The sequence below is a fragment of the Camarhynchus parvulus genome, chromosome 11 (assembly GCF_901933205.1).
Source record: "Camarhynchus parvulus chromosome 11, STF_HiC, whole genome shotgun sequence".
Classification (NCBI taxonomy): domain Eukaryota; kingdom Metazoa; phylum Chordata; class Aves; order Passeriformes; family Thraupidae; genus Camarhynchus; species Camarhynchus parvulus.
Window position 1 is genome coordinate 7,105,836 of NC_044581.1, and position 20,050 is coordinate 7,125,885.

General features: G+C 54.5%; 3 protein-coding genes across 3 annotated transcripts; 1 reads left to right on the forward strand and 2 right to left on the reverse strand.

Moving 5' to 3' along the window:
* Positions 1-267: 267 nt before the first annotated feature.
* On the reverse strand, positions 268-7,718 carry LOC115908061. Its single transcript, XM_030956356.1, has 15 exons — positions 7,660-7,718; positions 6,792-6,921; positions 6,423-6,547; positions 5,768-5,858; positions 5,132-5,211; positions 4,903-4,947; positions 4,343-4,377; positions 3,793-3,956; positions 3,505-3,610; positions 3,305-3,385; positions 2,766-2,897; positions 2,133-2,231; positions 1,180-1,916; positions 579-652; positions 268-407 (listed from the first exon to the last, which is right to left on the reverse strand). Exons 1-15 carry the CDS (start codon positions 7,716-7,718, stop codon positions 335-337), a joined length of 2,031 nt encoding a protein of 676 aa, XP_030812216.1. The 3' UTR covers positions 268-334.
* Positions 7,719-11,012: 3,294 nt separating this feature from the next.
* LOC115907925 (C-factor-like) lies at positions 11,013-12,959 on the forward strand. The gene is made up of 6 exons (XM_030956155.1): positions 11,013-11,159; positions 11,475-11,526; positions 11,730-11,917; positions 12,187-12,345; positions 12,440-12,559; positions 12,846-12,959. The coding sequence occupies exons 1-6, from the start codon at positions 11,013-11,015 to the stop codon at positions 12,957-12,959; spliced, it is 780 nt and encodes a 259-aa protein (XP_030812015.1).
* Positions 12,960-13,686: 727 nt separating this feature from the next.
* Positions 13,687-19,104, reverse strand: LOC115907874 (C-factor-like). The gene is made up of 6 exons (XM_030956065.1): positions 18,827-19,104; positions 18,297-18,348; positions 15,051-15,238; positions 14,520-14,678; positions 14,116-14,226; positions 13,687-13,800 (listed from the first exon to the last, which is right to left on the reverse strand). Exons 1-6 carry the CDS (start codon positions 19,070-19,072, stop codon positions 13,687-13,689), a joined length of 870 nt encoding a protein of 289 aa, XP_030811925.1. The 5' UTR covers positions 19,073-19,104.
* Positions 19,105-20,050: the final 946 nt, after the last annotated feature.

Below are 20,050 nucleotides of genomic sequence, written 5' to 3' on the forward strand. Positions count from 1 at the left end.
TGCCATTGCTGCTATGGTGGCACTGGGTCACCTCTTGTCCCCACCTGCTGGGACAAGGCATCTGAAAAGGATGAAGAGGTGGGAGAGGGATGCTGGCTCACATACAGGCATGCCTGAATGAATGCTTTTCTCCCCTCTGGGCACTGAGGGTATTGGCTTTCAACAGGTCATATGCCACCACCCCTGGAACCAGGGTTTCTGCAGCCAGGCTAGCCCACTCAGCAGTCTCCTGGGGCACAGTGCTTCTGGTATCCCCACATCCCTCCCCCAGCCACTCTTCCCAGTGTTCTGACAAACCCACTGAAGAAACAAAGGAATGAAAGATGGGCTGGGCTCAGGAGTACTCCTCCTCCTCCTCCTCCTCAGTCAGCATCCAGCATGCCCACATCAGCATTGCCTTTGAGATCCTGAGAAACCAGACAGGAGGAGCCAGGGTGAGAAGAAACCCAGCTGTGGACATACCACTGGGGCAGCTGGTGACAAGGGGTAGGGCAGAGGTTGGGGACTCACTATAGGTGTGTGAGTCCCACTGCAGGAACAAGGGACAGCCACAAGTCCATGGCTGATATGGCACTGACCTGATAGATTGTACCTGCTGGCAGAGCTCAGGGCTCGGTGCCTCGTACTGGTACTGGGGTGGTCTCTCCACGAACTACAAAAGCAAAGGGGAGGGTGAGATGGGTCTGCTCCAGCCACAGCACCCAAAGTGCTGCCCCATGCAGCCTGAGAGCCCAATAACCCCAGGAAAACACCTAGGATTGAGGTGTCTCTCCTCTGTTCTTCTGATCTTCTTTTACCCAGGTAGCTCAGAAAATGCTCCAGCAATTGTTTGCTCCTACCCAATTGTTTAACTCACGCTAAACCACATCTTCACCATCCCTGGAGGGATTTAAAGACCTGTGGATATGGCAGTTGGGGCTATGGTTGAGTGGTGGCTTGGCAGTGCTGGGGAATGGTTAGACTTAGATCTCAGGAGCTCTTTTCCAGCCTAAGTGATTACATGAGTCCCTCATGATTCCCAGATCGTCCACCATCTACACTGACACCTGCATTCAATTTCCCATCCCCATCAGCCTGGTGAGGAAAGATCCTGGGGATGAACACCAGTGCTGTGGGCACAGAGAGCCTCCCCAGGCACCCCCAGCCCTCAGGGGACCTCACCAGCTGCTTTGTATTTACCGGCTCCCGAGCGCTGCACTGCTCCGGCCTGGAGCTGGGCCCAGCTCTTGCAGGGGATGCTTGCTCTTCCTCCTCCTCCATTTCCTCCTCCTCCACCTCCTGTTCCTCTTCCTCCTCAAGCCCCTTTCTACTCCGCAGCCCTGTCTCCTTTCTGCTCTTCTTTGCACCCCGTGAGCTCTTGAGCAGCAATCCCTTGCGTGTGCCTCTCCCCCTGCGCTTCGAGGTGCCTGGGAGATGCTGCTGCTCACTGGAGGCCTGCTCATCTTCCTCCACCAGCTTCCTCTTGGCACCCACAGTCTCTCCTCCCTTTGTCCTGGTGTGAGCCAGTCCAGGCTTCAACGCCTCTGTAGAGGAAGCTGTGCCACTGGAGCAGGCCTGCTCCCTGTGAGGAATCCTGCCAGGTGGCGATTTCAAGCTGCTGCTGGGCAAGACTGGGAAAACTGGAGAAAGAGTGGGCAGGGCGGGCTGAGAGCCCCTGGATCTCTGCAGGCTTTGATCAGCACACAGGGCATCCCAGGCTGCCTCTGCAGCTGATGCTGCCTCACTGGTGCTGATCTCTGCCAGACTGGGATGGCTGTAGCAGCAGAGCAGGGAGGGAGAGGAGGTCTGTGCTGGCTCTCCCCGGGGTGAGCCCTCAGGAGAGCTCTGGCTACACAATTCCAACAGGTCAGTGGTGTTGCTGTCAGCAGCCACATCTTTCTGGGTCTTCAGGGGAGGGTCAGATTGAAAGGTCTTCTCTAGTAAGAGGAAAAGCACAGTCAATTTGAGCAGGGTGTTGGGACCTGCCCTGGCACACAGGAATTATGCAGGTCCAGGCTATGGGAACACCACAGCACTGCTTTATGGCCAGGGGAAACCAAGCCAGCATCCAGGGTGAGCTACATCCATTGAGAAGAGAGGAGCTGTCTCCTGCCAGGAAGGCAGCCTGGATGCCCTGGGACATGGGGACTCACCATCTGAAGAGCTCGGGGTCAAAGACAACGAGGGCATCCCGTTCCAGGGGTTGTCCAGGGATCCCTCCAGGCTATCTGACAAGGTTGGTGATGCAACATCTGCAATGAAGAAGCCAGAGGGTTGATTTTGGCAAAGAAAGCAGCTGCCCATTCCCTGTGGGTCCCCTGTGCACAAGGTCTCAGAGACAGCTCTTGAGGGGGCTCTGCAGCCCTTTCCAGCCCAAAATGTGTCCTATTCCAGTGAGATCCTCTCCAAGATCTCACAGAGCAGGCAGTGGAGAGGCAGACACTGCCCAGAGAGCAGGCAGCTATGAAGAAGGCCTTCTCCTACACCCTGCACTGCCCAGGACAGTTCTTCCCTTCAGCTCCTCCTCCACAGGGAGCTTCCACAGGTAATTCTGCAGCAAAGCTTGGTGACACCAAGCCAAGTTAGGTGACACAAACCCATCGTGGTGCTGAGCCAGGGCCAGCAAGGAGCCCACACCAGGCAGGAGACTCACGCTCAGTGGTGGCATCAAAATGACTTCTTGTGCTCCCAGCACAATCAACCAAAGCTGCAGCTTCAAGAAGCTTGAGGACTGGGACCATCCCCTGCCTGCTCAAGGTCTCCCAAAGACCTGGCCACACCAGTACCTCCTCCACTCAATCCAGGGAGATGGGCTGAGCCAACTGTAGAGGAAACTAAAGGCTGGATGGGATCTGGAGCGTTCATAGGAGGCCATGAGGATGATCCAAGGGCTGGAGCACTGCTGCTATGGAGACAGGCTGAGAGAGTTGGGATTATTCAGCTTGGAGAACTGAAAGCTCTAAGGAGATCTTCAAGAACCTTCCAGTATCTAAAGAGGCTCCAAGAGGGCTGGAGAAAGACTTTAGACAAGGCCATGGAGTGGCAGGACAAAGGGGAATGGCTTCACACTTATAGAGGGCAGGGTTAGATTAGATATTTTTTTAAAAATTCTTCCCTGTGAGGGTAGGGAGGCCCTGGCACAGGTTGCCCAGTGAAGATGTGGCTGCCCCAGCCCTGGAAGGTGTTCAAGGCTAAATTGGACAGGGCTTGGAGCAACCTGGTCTAGTGGAATGTGTCCCTACTCATGGAAGAGATTGGGGCTAGATAGTCTTTAAGGTCCCTTCCAACACAAATCATTCCAGGCTCTGCAGATTCTGCTACTCACAGCTGATTTGAGATACAACACTTGGGTCTCCTGGCACTGTCCTGTCATCACTACTCTTTCCAGGAGCTGCTTGGCTTGTATCTGCAATGAAAGGGGCACTGGGTCATATCCCCAGCATGAGGCACATCCAGAACAAGGGAACTCTTCTCCCCACCTTAGGGAGCCCCTAATTTCACGTGCCTGGGTGCTGCACTGCCTACCTGTGTACCCTGCAGACACTGCCTCAGAAGAATCACAAACAACTGCCTCCTCCTCAGGAGGGATCACCAGGGCACTGACTGGGACCATGAAAACGTCCTCACACTGCTGAAATGAGACACATGACAAGGTTTTTGCTGGCAGTCCCTCTCCAGATGCAGGAGTCCACGTGTACCTGCCAACCCAACACCATCTCCCTCCCCAGCAAACCTCCACTGTCCTTTCCCTTCCTTCTCCCACCCACCAGAGCACCCAAGCTGTCCCAGCCCTGTCCCAGCACACAGACTGACCTCCTTCTTGCGCTCTACCTCCCACTGGGTGATGGGAACCTCGTCCTCCACTGTCACTGGCTTCTCCTTTGATTTCCATAAATCCAAGCATTCCTCAGCATTTTCCTTCAAAATCTCCAGCTGGTTCTGTCCTATGGCATCAATCAGCTGAGAGACAGAGGGCTCTAGAGCAAGAACACACAGACATCAGTGGAGGAGACAGCTGAACTCAGGCAAGCCTCACCTACAAACACTTTTACCCTGCTGCATGACTTGGTGACTGTCATGACACTGAAACCTGTGGGAACAGCCACAATTCTGCATTTCCTTTGCTTCTAGAAACTATCCTTCCTTTCTTCAGAAATCCTGGACCAGAAGCATGAGCACAGGCATTTAATGTCCCACTCTGCTTCAGCTGTCAGCATTATCTCTTCCAGCTTTGGGCTTAGCGATATACACTTGTGAGATCTGACCAGGTCTCTGTGATCTCTGCCTAACACGGACCAAGCTGAGGAAACCCAAGAACTCCTCCAGGCAGTCAGAGCATTGCATGCTCCCCACAACCCTTTACCTGAGCTGGGAGCATTCCTCACAGCAAGATTCCTCCTGTAATGACCAAGGAGAAGACAAAGCCAAGTTAGGGCTGGGACACAGATCTTGGTCACAGATCAAGCACTCTGGATTGGAAGAAGCAGCTTGTGAAAGTAGTGGATCCCTCGCTGGGTGCTGATCTGGCCACTGGCCACATGCCCAGTGTGCCAGGAATAGCCATCAGGAAGCCTCACCCCTGGAGATGGACTGATTGAAGGCCCTGGGGATCTCCAGTATTGGATCTCCAAGGATGAAGAATGAGCTGTGCAGGGCTGACCCACAGAGCTGTACTGCCCACCACTGGCAGGAACAAGCTCCCCACAGGTGTTTCCTCCTAGCTCAGAGGAAGAGGCTGACAATGTGCCACCACAATTTCATTTTTCACAGTCTATTCAACTCTGTCACATTCCAGGGCAAGGAGTCACACAGGTTAACCAGGAGCTGCCATAACCTGTGCCAGCCCTTGCCAGCCTGCTCTAACCCCACTCTGAGACTGCACACATCAGGGTACCTGGATACATCCCTCAGCCCCATACTCACAGCCAGAGCTCCTTTATCTTCTTCACCACAGAGGGGTCCTGGTTCCTGCAGCAAGAGAGAAGCCAGTTACTGATTCCCTCCAAATCCCTATCTCCCTTCTCCCTTGCCTTGGAGACAATCCCTCCCTCAAAAGGGATTGCCACAAGCAGAACTCCCAGGGCCAGTGCTGCTGTGGGGAAGATGAAGTTCCCCTGAGCACAGCCCCACCCAGCCATCCCATGGGCCATACCCATCAGATGATTCCATCCTCTGCCTCTGCATGGGCAGCACGATGAACTGCTGGGCCGTGAGGTAAAACTCGCAGTCCTCCTGTGGGAAGGACAGAGCCTGTAAGGCACCTCTGAGTCCCACCACTGCCCCTGCCTTCCCTGGGGCCAGCCAGCACTCCCACACCCACCCTAGCTCTGCCACCAATCCTCCAGTCTAAGAGAAGGTCCCCTCAAAAAGGACAGCCCCCCTTCAAACGGGAGTTTGTATTTTCCTGTGTCAGCTGATGGCTCTGCAAGAGCCACACACCAGGGTGGGCCAGCCCAGGAGAGTCTGTGGGGACACCTCTGAACCACTGCAAGGGGACACTGGCTGCTCTGCCACCAGCCCATGCAGGCCTTCTGCAGCTGTCCAACAGGCAGAGGTGACAGCCAGAGGTGATCCTGGGAAAGATGCATCCCATCGAGGAAAGATGCACCCCAGTGAGGGCTCATCCCTGCCCAGGTCAGCTGCCACAGACCCCACAGGAGCTGCAGCTGGAAATGAAAGGCCACCCATCACCTGCCTTCAGCTCCTGGGAGCAGCTGGAAGCAGGCAAGAGTGCAGGGAGCACAGCAAGGCAAAGGAACAGGCTGCTTCCACTCCTCAGAGCACTTACCAGCCTGGCCTCGTCCTGAAAACACACCGTGTACTTCTGCAGGACGATAATTCTGCAATTAAGGCTGGAAAGCCTGAGCTGCAGGTGGGCGCTGGAAAAGGAGCAGAGCAGGAGTGCCTTGAAGAACAGAGCTGGACCCCCCCTGACACACAGTGGGGCTCCTGCAAGAGCTCTGCCAGCCACACTGGGGCATTCTGGAACATGTCTCAGCATGAGCAGCAGGCACCAAGGGCTCCTTATTCCTTAGCAATTCTTGCCTAAGAGCAGCTTCTTTTGCTGCTTATCCTTGGCTCTCTGCTACCAGCACCCCAAGCGTTTAAGGGTGTCCAAATGGGGAAATGGAGGAAAGCACTGAAGGAGCAACCCAGGCTACCATGGTTAATGATCTGGCTCCTTCCACAAAACTCAAGGGCTCTAAAGTCCTTTCTAATGGCATCACAGCTTCTGCCATGGATCCCTGCCCATCCCAACCAGCAGATACTGGAGCAAGGGCATTCCAGCTTTCTTCTCTGAGCAGCTCTTTCACACCAACTTCCCGCCCTGAGGTTGCTTTAGCTTAACACAACCTGAGACAAGAGCAGGCAGGAGCCCCAGGTGCTCCCAGCAGCTGTGCAGAACTGCTGTCCCAGCCACGCCAAGCCACGGTGGAACCCACTTTTCCTCTGCCTGCAGAGCCTCGGCTGTAATGACCACACGGATGTAGCAGGATCCGTCAGAGACCTGCACCACAGCGTCCTGGAGGAGCCCAGGCTGGCCAGCTGCACTCGAGTCACTCAAGACCTGTCAGGAGGTTGGAGAAAGGGAATAAAAAAAGAACTCGCATTCATAGACCTGGAACAAGTTTCGCAGGAAGGCAGTCACGACACCAAGCTCTTCCTCCTCAAAAAAAAAAAATTAAAATCAGAGATGTTGAGGAGGAAGAGTTGCACATCCACAGCCACTAAACTGGGAACCACTGTGCACTTCCCAGAATTTATTTCAAAGGCTGTTGGAGCACTTTGGGACAATCCCTCTAGGTACCTACCCGCACCACCTGCCCAGCCAGGAAATTCTCACGCTCATCCACTCGCTCGTAATTCACCAAGAGGTCAGCAATCCATGGCTCCAGGACATAGAGTTTGGAAGAAGCCACATTCTTGTCCACACACACAAGGCTACACGAGAAGAGACAAGACACCAACCCATAAGCAGTACCCCATCACCCTGGGAACGGTTTTGCACTCCAAGCACAGCCACAAACCCAGGAGATTGCTCAAATCCACCCAAGTGCACCCACTTCTCTGCAAGGACCCATGCTAAGGGCTTTGTGCTGATGAAGCCACGCTGCTGAGGGCACACAGGTCCTGCTGCATCCTGCTCGGACAGCGGAGGGGGACACTCACAGCTCTGCAGTGTGCCTGGCCTTCTGCAAGTCTCCCACACAGGAGAGGACATTTATTTCTACCTCTTTCCACATTGTTTATTATCACCTGATAACTATTCTCCTGGGACCAAGTCTTAACTATAACAGTCTGAACTGTGAAAGGGAGAAGAATTGCGGACAGGCAGGGGCTGGGAACAGGTTGGGGGCAGGCAGGGGCTGAGGGCAGACAAGGGACGAAAACAGACAAGGGAGGACACGCAGGGGATGAGGAGAGGCAGGGAATGAGGACAGGTAAGGGTTGGGGACAGGCAAGGGACGAAAACAACGTAGGGCAGGCAGGGGACGAGGGCAGGCGGGGCTGAGGGCAGGCGGGGGATGAAAACACACAAGGGAGGACAGACAGGGGATGAGGGCAGGCGGGAGCTGAGGGCAGGTGGGGCTGAGGGCAGGCGGGTCTGGGCCACGCGATGTTTGAGGCAGACGGGGGCTCAGGGCAGGCAGGGCTGACCCCCCTCCCGGGCCCCCTCACCGCTCCGCCGCCGCCAGCCCCGGGCTCGCCCCGCCCGGCGCAGCGGCCGCCGCCGCCATGGCCGCGCGGCCCGGAACGGGAAGCGGCGCCCGGCAGCGCCACCTCCGGGGCGGAGCGGCCCGGGCCCGGCTCCCGGCCCTCCCCATCCCCGTCTTTATGTCCTGCCCAATGTCTGTGCCCAACCCCGCCGCTTTTCCTGGGCACACACGTCCCGTTCTAGAAGAGAAGGGTCTGGGGAGATGTCGGAGCCGTTTCCAGTTCATTAGGGCGTTACAGGAGAGCTGGGGAGGGACTTTGGCCCTGGAGTGATAGCATAAGGGGGAATGACTTCAAATTGAAAAAAAAAAAAAGGCAGGTTTAGGTTAGATATGAGGAGGAAATGCTTCCTGATAACGGGGTGAGTCACTGGCACAGGTTGCCCAGTGAAGCTGGGGCAGGTCCGTCCCTGGAAGTGTCCAAGGCCAGGTTGGATGGGGCTCTGGGCCTAAGGGAAGGTGACCCTGCCCATGGTGGGGTGTTGGAACAGCAGGTCCCTTCCAACCCCAGTCATTCCAGGATTCCCTATCCTTTGGCACACTCTGTAGTACAGTTTGCCTTTCACACGTGATGCCAAACCATCCCTGCAACTCTACCTTGGTTTTATGTTTTTTCCTTTAGTTTTGGCTCCAGCTCCAGGTAATCCCAGGGTTTCCCCAGATGGTTGCCCATGGGAAGAAGCGTCCTGCCACAACAGCCTTGCCCATCCTTTATCTCATCTTAAGGTATTAAAGCCACTCGGTCAAGTCTGTCAAGCAACCTGGGAAATGTTCTGGCTGAAGGGATGGGAAATTCCTGCCCTCACGCAGCTCAGATGTGACTTGGGGCAGTCAGTGCCTTTCATCCCCGTGTCAGAGGCTGTGGTTCCATCAGTGAGCTGACACTGGGAGCAGTGAAATGGCATGACAAGATGGATATAATTGTCACCCTGTATTTGGTTTGCATGGCCAGGTTTTTAGTGGGGGTGGGCCTTCTGGGGAAGCTGCCAGGAGCCTCCTCCATGTCCAGCAGAGCCGGGGGCAGACGTGTTGCAGGCCAAGGCCGAACCCTTCAGCCACAGTGGTAACACTTCTGTGATAATATGTTTAAGAGGAAAACAAAAAAGTTACTGTGCAGATGTAACTGCAGCCAGAGAAGAGTGGAGTGAGAATATGTGAGGGGAGTAGCTCTGCAGACACCAAGGTCAGTGCAGAAGGAGGGGGAGGAGGTGCTCCAGGCACTGGAGCTGAGATTCTCTTGCAGCCCGTGCCTGTGCCTGAAGGACTGCACCCCAGGGAAGAGTGATCCATGTTGCAGCAGTTTGTGGAGAACTCTTGCCCAGGAGATGGACTCATGTTGGAGAAGTTCATGGAGAACTGTCTCCCATGGGAGGGACCCCATGCTGGAGCAGGGGAAGGACTCCAACTCTTCTCCCTGAGTAGCAGCAGGGAACACATGTGATGAACTGACCACCACCCCCATTCTCTGCCTCCCTGCACTGCTGAGCAGGGGGAGGTAGAGCTGGGAAAAGGGGAGTGGTGGAGGGGAGGTATTTTTAAGATTTATCTTACTCATTATCCTGCTCTGATTTTGTTAGTAACAAATTCAGTTAATATGCCCAGTTTGAGTCTGTTTTGCCTGTGATGGTATTTGGTGAGTGATCTCTCCTGGACCTTATCTCAACTCATGAACCTTTGTTACATTTTTCCTCTCCCCTGTCCAGTTGCAGAGGGAAGTGATAGAGAGGCTTTGGTGGATGTGAGGCATCCAGCCAGGGTCAACTCACCACACACACAGAAGAGTAGGCAGCAGGGTTTGCTCTTACTGACAAAAGCTGATTTATTTGCAAAGGTTGCATTTGGATGGAGGATCAGATCTCCTGAACATGACAGCTCATCATGATCTAGTTGCAAAGCAAAGTTGGAGCAGCATTTCCAGCTGGAGCAGGACAGGTTCCACAAGCTTATGCCCCCTAGTCCTGCCCAATCACATCCCATATAAGTGGTTATTAATTACCTTAAACTGCCTACACAACACCTCTGAACTATCTTAAATGTGTATATTCCACTGTTGCAAATGGTCTGTGCAGTTTGAGTGATGCTGCAGCAGGAACAAGCTGGGGAGGCCATGGGATCATAGAATCAGAGAATCATTTAGACAGGAGAAGACCCCTAAGACCACCAAGTATAGTCCATCCATCATCCATCAGATGCCCAGACCCTCCCTGCAGGGTGGGGACACATGGAAACATGCAGGTCATGGTTCTCCATTGATTTTAGGTGCAACAGGAGCTCCTGGGGATGATTCTATAATTCAGTGATCCTCAAGCCTGTCCAAAGCTCCTGAATCCGCCAGTCAGATGCTTCCCTGGGAGTTCAGTCCTTCAGTTGGTTCAGTACTGCAGGAAAGAGCTGGGCAGTACCTGGACCACCCTGGGGCTGGATGTGCACCTCCAGTGTGTGTGCCTGGGCATGGCCCTGGCTCCCAGCTGCACCAAAATCATACCCAGGGGCAAACCTGAATTTTATCATAGCACCACAGAGCCATAGTTTGGGCTGGAAAGGATGTTAAAGACCATCTAGTTCCAACCCCCCTGAACAAGTAGGGATGCCTTACACTAGACCAGGTTGCTCAGAAGCCCATGCAGCCTGTCCATGAACACTTCCAGGGATTATCCTTCTATGACACTTAAATATTATAAGTGCTGTTAGAGCAGACTCTGAGGAAAGGGGTCACTCTGGTCAGCCCTGGAGGGTTTTTCCCAGTGGTCCTGGAGGGTTTCTAGGTTTCTCAGCCTGTTCTTGTAGCTAAGGAACACTTGTCTGATCTGGCTCCATCCTCAAGTGGCATTCACCTGTCCTGACTGCTCCATCCCCAGCCCTGGCCTTGGCATTGCACGAACTAAGGCCAACAAACTGCACTGTGCAGAGTCAGCGAGTCCAGCCTCGCCTGCCTGACCTTGGGCAAGGGGAGGGACAGGCCTGGCATCCCAGGAGGGAGGGAGGTGGTGGGAGAGGGTGTCACACTGCAAGGACAGGGACAGTGCTGGCCCTGAAAACCAAAAGGCTCAGGTTTGGTAGCATAAAGCAACACTCCTGACACCTAGCCCAGGGCATTCCCTGCCTGGGCAAGACACTTGGCTCCCTTTGCATCATTCCACAGCCAGCAGGAAAAGTGGATCACGGGTATGGACCAGAGCCAAGAGATTGAGGTGCAGGCAGAGACTTTCTGAGAGCCACGAGCTGATGCAAGTCCTCATGGGAACATGTGAGATAACCAAGTAGCAAAAGGCACTGGCAGAGTCCAGGCGAGAGCAGTGCAGCCACAGCCAGGGCGGCATGGCAGGGCTCCACATCCGCTCCCTTCTGGTGACTGGGGCCAACCGAGGCATCGGCCTGGGGCTCGTCCAGCATTTCCTGAGGATGCCAAACCCACCTCAGTGGATCTTTGCAGGCTGTCGGGACCCCAAGGGACAGCGAGCACAGGTGAGACTGGGCAGGGGGAGACTGGATCAGGGATGGTGTTTGCAAGGGGCTGGAGCTGCAGTCAAGCACCCGCAGCACAGGTCAGCTGGTTTGGGACACCACAGGACCAGTTGTGCATGGGATGTGTGGAGGGGAGAATGGCACCAGGCATGTATAGAAGGTACAGAGCCCCATTGATGTGGCAGCTGGAGGAGGTGTTGGACACAAAGTGATGCAGGGACAGAGATGGAGTGGCATGGGCTTTGCCTAGGAATAGCTGAGCCTCTGCACAATCCCTCCAGCCTCTCCATGCCTACATAGTGCCCTCTCTTTCAGGAGTTACAGAATTTGGCTTCCAAGCACCCCAACATCATCATCATCCCGCTCGGTAGGTGCCCCGAGGTGCGGATCCTTTGCCCCAGTTCCTCTGGCGAGTGCCCAGGCTGGGCACACCCTGGGAGCCCCGTGCTGGGAGGGAGCTGTGCCATGGGCTGGTGCCTGCAGGGCCATCGGGCACTGCCACCTCTGGGGGAACAGAGGGGACTCCAGCATGGGGACACAGGCTCTGACCTCCCTGTGTCGGCTCTGCAGAAGTCTCAGATCCTGCCAGCATCAAGGCGGCTGCAGCCAAGGTTGGGGAGCGCCTGGGGGGCTCTGGGCTGAACCTCCTCATCAACAATGCTGGAATTGTGAAGTTGAACACGCTTGATACTGAGACATCAGAGGACATGAGGGAGATTTACACCACCAACACAATTGGCCCCCTGCTGATGGGCCAGGTGAGACCCTCACCCAAGTTGGGCTGTCCTGGAGAAGCATGAAGGGTTGGTGGGAGGGGATTCTGCCTGCACTCTGGTTACCAATGGGCTCTCAGTTAATGAGAAGCTTGTTGAGCCATGGGCCGGAGCTCAGGAGCTGCAGCCTGGCAGGGAAGAGGAGGGAGGATGTCCCCCCAGTGCTGGTGTCAGTGTTGCTCACTGTGGAAGGAGCTTCTCCCCTGCCCTGTGCCGTGTCCATGTGTGCTTCTGCCCCCTCTGTCTCCTCGCAGGCATTTCTGCCCTTGCTGAAGAAAGCTGCCCAGGGGAGCCCAGGCTCAGGGCTGAGCTGCAGCAAGGCTGCCATCGTCAACATATCCAGCATTGCCGGCTCCATTGCTTCTGCCTTTGGTTGGGAGTTGATGCAAGTCACCTCGTACCGCTGCAGCAAGGTGCCGTCAGAGTTTTGCTTTTCCTGCCCAGCCGCGGGTCCCCTTGCAGCCCCCCTTCCCCTCCCACCACCGTCCCTGCATTGTCTCCCCTCAGGCTGCTCTGAACATGCTGAGCAAGTGCCAGTCCCTGGCGTACAAGGAGCACGGCATCCTCTGCGTCGCTCTCCACCCCGGCTGGGTGCAAACTGACATGGGCAGCTCTGCCGGACACGCGGTAGGAATTCCCCCGGGGTGGGTCCATCAGAGCTTCTGTGCTGATTCTGTATCGGTGGGATTTGCTGTCCTGAGCTCCTGCCCATGGCTTCCCCGCCTGCCCAATCCGTGCTGGAGCAGCTCCCGCTGTCCTGGGTGCTGGGTGCTGGGTGTCCCCATCCCCTCAGTTCTCGTCTCAGTCCCTCCCCCTGGGGCTTCCAGCTTTCCCTTTGCCCTGGAGCAGCTCTTTCCCCTGGCTCCAGCTGCTCCAGGGCCTTCTGACATGCATCTGCCCCTGTGCCCCACAGCCCCCAGTGACAGTGGATGACAGTGTGCAAGGGATGCTGAAGGTCCTCTCCTCCCTCTCTGAGAAGGACACCGGCGCCTTCCTGGACTGGGAAGGGAACGTCATCCCCTGGTGAGGCACCACTTCAGGATCCTGGCAGCCCAGAGGTCCCTTTGGCACTGCTCCCACCTCCCCCACATCCTCAATAAACTCCTGCTGAGACCCCCAGCTCTGTTGTGCAGTGCCAGCTCATGGGGTGGCCCTTTCCAGGTATCCCACTCCTGCACTGGGGATTGGTGGTGCCCACAGCTGCCCCAACCAACGGCTGCCACTGGCATCCCCATGAGTTCCAGCCAGCAGGTCCCATGGCACTGTGACTGCCCTCTGGAGACCTCCCCTCCAGGAGGCACTGGAGGAGCTGGAGCAGGGCCCCTCTCCTGAGAGGAGAGAGATCTGAGCCCCTGCAGGACTGGCTTTCCCCTGCCCAGGCTGAGCTGTGTGAGGGGCTGGAGATCACAGGGAGCAGCTGCCCTCTCCCCTCAGCTGGGGGATGCCTGGTGGGACAGAGGGACACACAGAGCTCGGGCAGAGCACAGGGATCCTGCCCTGGGCTCAGACAGGGCTTTGGGACTGGGTGTGGAGACAGAGCAGAGAGGCATCAGCTGCCAGAGTTTACAGAGTGAGGGGTACAGAGGGAGCACAGGGAACACATGCTGTGGGAAAGGAGAGAGCCTGTTTCCCAAGCCAATTCCCTCTCCCCAGCAGTGCAGGGAGGGCTGAGGGTGGGCAGGGGTGACCATGCAGAGGAGTGAGCCAGCGAGCAGAGGCTGCAGCATGGGCAAGAGGCGCCGTCCATTTGTCCATCACCAGGGCAGGCTGTTCCCTTCCCAGTCGAGGAAGGCTCCAGAGGTGTCCTGTGAGAGGCTGGCCAGCACGGTCAGGATGCCCCTCACACTGTGCTCCACTGTCAGTGGTGCCTGCAGAAAAGGACAATGAGCTGTAAGAGAGAGCAGCTCTTGGAGAGGGTGCATGCCTGGGAGCAGCATCCATGGTGCTCACTGTGATATTTTTCCTTATTGCCACACCTCTCCAGGCTGGCTTGGGAAGACAGGGCTGGCTATCCCATGTATTCAGTATGTTGCAGCTTGCTGCCTGCTCCCTGCCTGCTCTGCTCCAGAAGATGGTCCTGGCAGTCCACAGCATCACACAAAATCCTCCAAGTGCCCCTGCCCTCCCCAGGGCATGGGGATTCAGTGGGGGTCCTGCTGACCCTCCCCTGCACAGCCCAGTACCTCCTCTGTGCCCATGTCAGTCTTCACCCAGCCAGGATGGATGGCCACGCACAAGATCCCCTTGTCCTGGAGTTCTGCAGCCAAGCACCTCGTCACCATGTTCTGGGCAGCCTGGAAGAGGCACAGCCCTGCCAGCACAACCCAGGGAGTGGGTGGGCAGGAGAGGAGACATTTCATAGCCACAAAATGTCTGTGGAGGTGGGAAATGGGACTTGGTTCTGCGACAAAGCATCAGCATGACCTGCTGGAAAGGCTCAGTCCTGGCTGCTGCTGTTTCTCTGCTTCTACCTGGGAGAACCAGGCAGGGGGTGTTTGGCTGGGGCAGGGGGTGACCCAGGGGCTCCCTCCCTTCCACAGGCACTGTGCCTGGGACAGCATCTCCAGCACCTCCCCTGGCAGCTCACCTTGCTGGCCCGGTATGGGTACATGGGGGCCTCTGGCACGCGGAGGCACAGCCCGATGGAGCCCAGCTTGGAGGAGATGTTGATGACAGCAGCCCTGCTGCAGCTCAGACCCTCCTTTCCCTCTTCCTTCGCCGCCTGCTCCAGGAGCGGCAGAAATTCCTGATGCAAAGACACCAACACTCCATTAACAAGCAACAGAACCCCAATTTTAGGACCATCCTGGAGGGCTCTGTCACAGACTGCAGACAAGCAGCTGGACAGACACTCCTGGCAGAAGTGCAGGAGATGGGGATGATGCCCCAAGGAGGGGCCAGGCTCCAGCCTTTCCCATCCCCAGGAAAGGAGTGAGCTGGCACAGTGAGCCTGGAGCAGGCAGCCGCTCCAGGTGGGGAAGAACTAAGCATGGGTAATGCTGGGCTGGGCTAAGCTGCTGAGCTCCTCTGGGTAGGCAGGGGAGATCCATGGATGTGCACTTATTCCCATCAGGGACCATCTTCCCAAGCAGGAGAAATGCAAAAGGTCCAGACATACCTTGACAACCTGGAGTGGCCCAACCACGTTGGTGGCAAACACGTCGAGCATCTCCTGCGAGTCCAGGGAGCACAGTGTGGCATGGGAGCTGATGCCTGCATTGTTGATGAGCAGGTTCAAGCCCTGGTCCTTCAGATGATTCCCCACAGCCTGCATGGCTCTTTGGATGCTGGGCAAATTCACTGTGTCTGCCAGGGAAAAAGCAAAGTGAAGAGTAGCTCTGATGGGTCACACAGCACCCACTGGAAATTGTGCTGTGGCTGGAAGCAGCACTTCTTATCCAGAAAGGATGCAGCAAGTCTAGCAGATTAAGCACATTGGAATGAGCAGCAGTTTGTCCTTACCCTTGGTTTTGTAGCCTCAGCTGAATTAAACCTTAATTCAACTCATTTTGGGTCATGTGGGGGCTACTGGTAGGAAAAACTTGTCTGTGTTTGCTTTCTGTATCCAGGGAATTTATGGTTGTACAAGGGATGCTTGGTCCTTGCACACTGAGACTCCCAAGTTTATTTCCACAGGGAGCCATTTTTTTCTTCATGGTGTTACCCACAAGGTTTTGGAGCTGACAGATGAGCTGAGGTGAGTACAAATAATAAAAGATTTGGGATGTAACCTGCAATATTTGGTTGCAGGCTCTGAATCTGAACTTCCCTATCCCTACTGACAAAGTTTTGGGGACAACCCCTCTCAAGTAACAAGGCACAACTGAAACTGGGCTAAGAGGGATAATAATCCCCCGTGCCTTCCTCTTTGCTTAAGTATTGGTATAGCTTTTGAAATTCTGCCATGCTTTAATTGCAGGATGTTTCTGACTTAGGCAATAAAAGTGGAGGTTTTTTGTGTCCAGCTGTCAGGGTTGCTAGTTAGGATTTACATCCTGTCCTGGATACTCACCAATTGAAGTGGCCATAGTTTGTTTAAAAAGGTCATCTAAATATATTCAGGATATGAAACAGGCTGATTAGGCCAACGTTAAACTTTATATATTGCTTTTTAAAACCTCAGGTATACCACAGAGCCCTTAAAACTATGAATATTCACGTGTATGGGCAGGTTGGAGTGTGCCCTTGTTCCCATGCACATTTCTGTGCCTGTTTTTTGCAGATGCCAATGTGATGAGCCTGCTGGGAGTGGGGGACTGCAGATTCCTTATTTTTTGCAACACTTTGGCCCCTGAGCTGTGTTTCTGTTCTCATTCTTGGAAAAGAGCGACTTAGCAAAGGTTTCCAAGGCTGAAGATTTCTTTCTTGGAATATTTATACACTGATGGGCAGCAAAAAGATCCTTTCCCCTGGCATTTTTAACTAGCCTGATGTTTTTATGGTGGTAAGCAAGTATGTGTGCAGCATGGGACTTGTTGCTACCTTGTGTTGTGCAGCCCAGACCTTTGTAGAGGTGTCCTAAAAACATTTGAGGGGAACACCATGGGATAATCTGCTGTGGGGAGGGGAAGGAGCCCTGAGATTCAAGAGGATATTGCATGGCCAGTTGCGGGACAAACCACAAAGTGCTTTGGAGTTATTTCTTTGGATAACAATGGGATGAAGTTCAAGGTTCTGTCACTCCAGTACATGTGAGGGATCTTTTGGTCACCTGGTGAATGATTAACTGCTCTGTGTGGGTTAGCTGCGTCATTGCTCCAAGACATGTGGGACCAACATATTTTTAGTCCTTAACCACCAGATTTGGTGAAATAACCAACGCTTGTCTCCCTGGAAGAAATATGGGTGGGAAAGAAAGAGAGAGAATGAAAAGAAGTGACAGATCTTACACATTTTTGAGTTATTTTTGTAACATTTCTTTCTGAAAAGTCCATGCCTGCTACTGGTTTGAAGACAACTCTTCCTTATTATGGAGCAAGAGAGCTGGAAGCAACTTCTCTTTTTAAAAAATACCTTGTTGCTGTTGATATTTAAGTGCTTTTAAGCTTATTTTGGGACTTTATTGACAGTCTGGAGCTTGGGCTGTATGTTTTTAGTAAAGATTGTTCATGTAATGGCCAGTCCCTTGAGATGTCCCTTTTATGTTGGCCATGCTCTTCCCATCAGGTACTGCCAGTTGGGGCTCACAGCTCATTTATTTTTAGTTACAGAGAAGGTATTTTATTTTAATAACCTGCTTAAGAGCAAAAGAGAGATTTCCTGCCTCTTTGTAGTAAAGCCTGAATTCAAGAATGTCTTATTTTCTTAGAAATATTTAAAAAACCTAAGCTTGAACTGAAGGTATTTGAACTTTTAAGGTGCTTTTAAACAAATAAACAGGTAGCTGATTGGTAGGTACTAATATGGAATAGCCTTGATTCAGTTTTCTTATTATTGGCTTCAATGAAACACAAATATTTAGAAGCTATGGCTGCTTCCCACCTCCCTTTTTACAGCAATGGCAATCCTAGTGCAGGCACTTTGTCAAAACATTTCCTTTGGATTTAGATGTTCTTTTAATTCTTCATTAATAAAAACAGCCCCCACTCTCTCAGACACAGGGGAACACAGGAAATCTCTGCTTCTCAAGACATATCCTCAGCCTGGTGCTCCTTATCTCCCCACTCTTCACCCAAACACTTTCTCCCCAACAAGACCCTGTCTCTGTTCAGCACCCTAGAAGCTTCTTTCCTGTGAATACCCCAACTTTGCCAATTCCAAATGCCAGCCTGGCTGTTCTCCCTATGCTGCCGAGGTCTATTTGTTGCCTGTGCTTCTCCCAAATGCTGCTGAAAAAGGTCACTGAGTTTGGCCCTGTGCTTCTGGGTCAGAGCATCAGCCTGGGATACCAGGCTGGGCAGATTTCCAATGTGTCATTTTTAGCTATTTTTTCCTCACTTTTTTACCTGAAAGAAATGCCAACCATGGCCACCTCCAAGCAGATCCCAAACCAGCCCTCCTCCTTAGGAACCATCCAGGTGGTTACTGTGCCCTGCCTTGTTCACTTTGTGAACCCATGTGTCCCAGCCCAAATCCTGGGCACTGTATTTAGCATCCTTGGGAAGAGACGTCATGCCTTTCCCATGACACTTGCTCAGCTGAGATGCCTGGACCCACCTCTGCCTCCTCTGAAGCCAGTTTGACTGCTCCAGCCAGGGCACAGCTTAATTTGCAGGGAGAAGCTTGGCCAGGTGTGCATGGATGCCTCCCCATGGATCCCTCCCCACCTTGCAGGGCTAGAGCTTCCTGCAAAAGCTGCCCCTGCTCCCACCTCCAAAGTCGCCAGAGAGCAATGCTGGGTGCAAGGAGAAGGCTTGCTCCATACCTAGCTGGACCAGTTTGATGCTGGAGTGCTGGGCAGCTAATTCTTGCAGGGCCTGGAAATAAAGTGATGGAGCAAGGGCGGAGGTTAGAAGCCACCAGCTGCATGGTCAGGGGTCCCACCCCTGCTCCCCGGTCACTGAGCCAGGGTGGCTTTGCTTTCCCTGGGGAAAGAGCACAGGGCCATTCCCAGTGGATGGGGAAGGGCTGCAGCCCCACAGCCAGCCCATCTGCTGCTGGGCTTAGGAACTGCCCCCCGCCCCGAGTGATCCCAGCACAGAAAAGGGGTTGATCAGCCATGGGCACAGCCAGGAGCGAGTGCTGAATACGTCTGCCTCTCCAGCCTCACCCCACCCAGCCACACTGGGCACTGCCTTATCCAGGGAGCTGGGGGGGTTATGAGACCCCCAGAGCACTTCTACCCCCACTCCTGGGCTACCCAGCCAGGGCAGCAAGCCAACAGGGCTGTGGGGACCGTGGATCCCCTCTGCCCACCTGGCTCAGCACCACCCCATTCCCCGTGCCCACACTGACCTTCCCTCTGGGGCCCTCGGGGTCGCGGCAGGTGGCGAAGATGTGCTGGGGGGGCCGGGGGCTGGCGGCCAGCTGCCGCACGAGCTCCAGCCCGATGCCCCGGCTGGACCCTGTCACCAGGACGCTCCGAGCCAGCACAGCCATGTCCCCAGCCTCTGTGCCGGGCGGTGACACATGGCAGGGTTGCCGCCTGCTTGGCGTGAAGAGGAGCCCGGCACAGCCCAGGGTGTGGCTCTGGGCACCCATGGGGACTGGGACAGTGCCAGCACCTGGCCCCTCGCCTGCCCCTAAAGGAGCCAGGGTCCCAAGAGGATCAAGGGCTCCCTGATATATTTGACACACTGCATGTCACCTGCATTGTCACTATGCTCCTCTAAAGCCCCAGCTCCCAGAATCCCTGCAACAGCAGAAGGGCCCACCCCTTCCACAGGCTTGGAAGAGCACTACCAGGAAAAGAAGAACAAGTTCAAATCTGGCTGTGGCCAGCAATCTCCTAATTTGGGGGTGAGTTTGGGATGGTTGAATTATGAGACACTAATCCAAAGCCCGGCCTGGGAAGCACACAGAGTGCAGTTTGTGTACTTCAAGTTCCACTCCTGCCAACACTTTCCCCCTGAGCATCCAGGAGCCAGCAGAGAAGGACCCCCCACTCCCTGCAGCCTCAACCACCGACTGCTGGGGCTTCAAGCTCACATCCTTCCTCCTTCCTGGAGGACAATGCTGGATGCTTATAAGCTGAAGAAATGCCTGTAAAAGCAAGGCTGCTGCAACCCAGGCCAGCCTGGGGGCATGGATTTTTAGAATGCAGAAGTATTAGAAGAAGCATAGGGCTGCCATGTAAAAAGCCTCAGCTAAAACAGAAGAATTGGGGCAACATGAATATGAGATGGGGGAGGAAAAAAGAAGAGGAAAGTAGTGGGGGTGGGTCCATCCCGTCTGGATGTGCCTCATGGCACATACCTGTTGCTCAGTGTGACAGAGGGGACAGAAGTCTCTATTCCCCAAGTAGCTGAGTGGTTCCACATTTGGCAATCACCAAAGAAACACTCAGGAGATGGTGAAGGGCCCCCACGTTTGGAAGATGATCTTTTATGCGACACAGATCATGAAGGGGAGGAAGCAGTGATGTTTCCTTCCATGGTGGTGGACAGATTATGGCTCCCATGAGAGGTAAGCATGCTGGGCGTGGATTTGGATGGTGTTGGAGTTGGAACTGCTGTTGCA

Coding starts and splice junctions, on each gene's coding strand:
- LOC115907874 (XM_030956065.1), bottom strand. CDS start 19,072: ATGGGTGCCCAGAGCCACACCCTGGGCTGTGCCGGGCTCCTCTTCACG. Junction 15,239..18,296: donor CATCAAACTGGTCCAGCTAG/GTATGGAGCAAG, acceptor TTTCCCTGGCAG/ACACAGTGAATTTGCCCAGC. Junction 14,227..14,519: donor ACCCATACCGGGCCAGCAAG/GTGAGCTGCCAG, acceptor TGCCTCTTCCAG/GCTGCCCAGAACATGGTGAC.
- LOC115907925 (XM_030956155.1), top strand. CDS start 11,013: ATGGCAGGGCTCCACATCCGCTCCCTTCTGGTGACTGGGGCCAACCGA. Junction 11,527..11,729: donor CATCATCATCATCCCGCTCG/GTAGGTGCCCCG, acceptor TCGGCTCTGCAG/AAGTCTCAGATCCTGCCAGC. Junction 12,560..12,845: donor GCAGCTCTGCCGGACACGCG/GTAGGAATTCCC, acceptor TGTGCCCCACAG/CCCCCAGTGACAGTGGATGA.
- LOC115908061 (XM_030956356.1), bottom strand. CDS start 7,718: ATGGCGGCGGCGGCCGCTGCGCCGGGCGGGGCGAGCCCGGGGCTGGCG. Junction 6,922..7,659: donor GGGCTGGCGGCGGCGGAGCG/GTGAGGGGGCCC, acceptor CTTCTCGTGTAG/CCTTGTGTGTGTGGACAAGA. Junction 4,378..4,902: donor AAGATAAAGGAGCTCTGGCT/GTGAGTATGGGG, acceptor TGGTCATTACAG/GAGGAATCTTGCTGTGAGGA.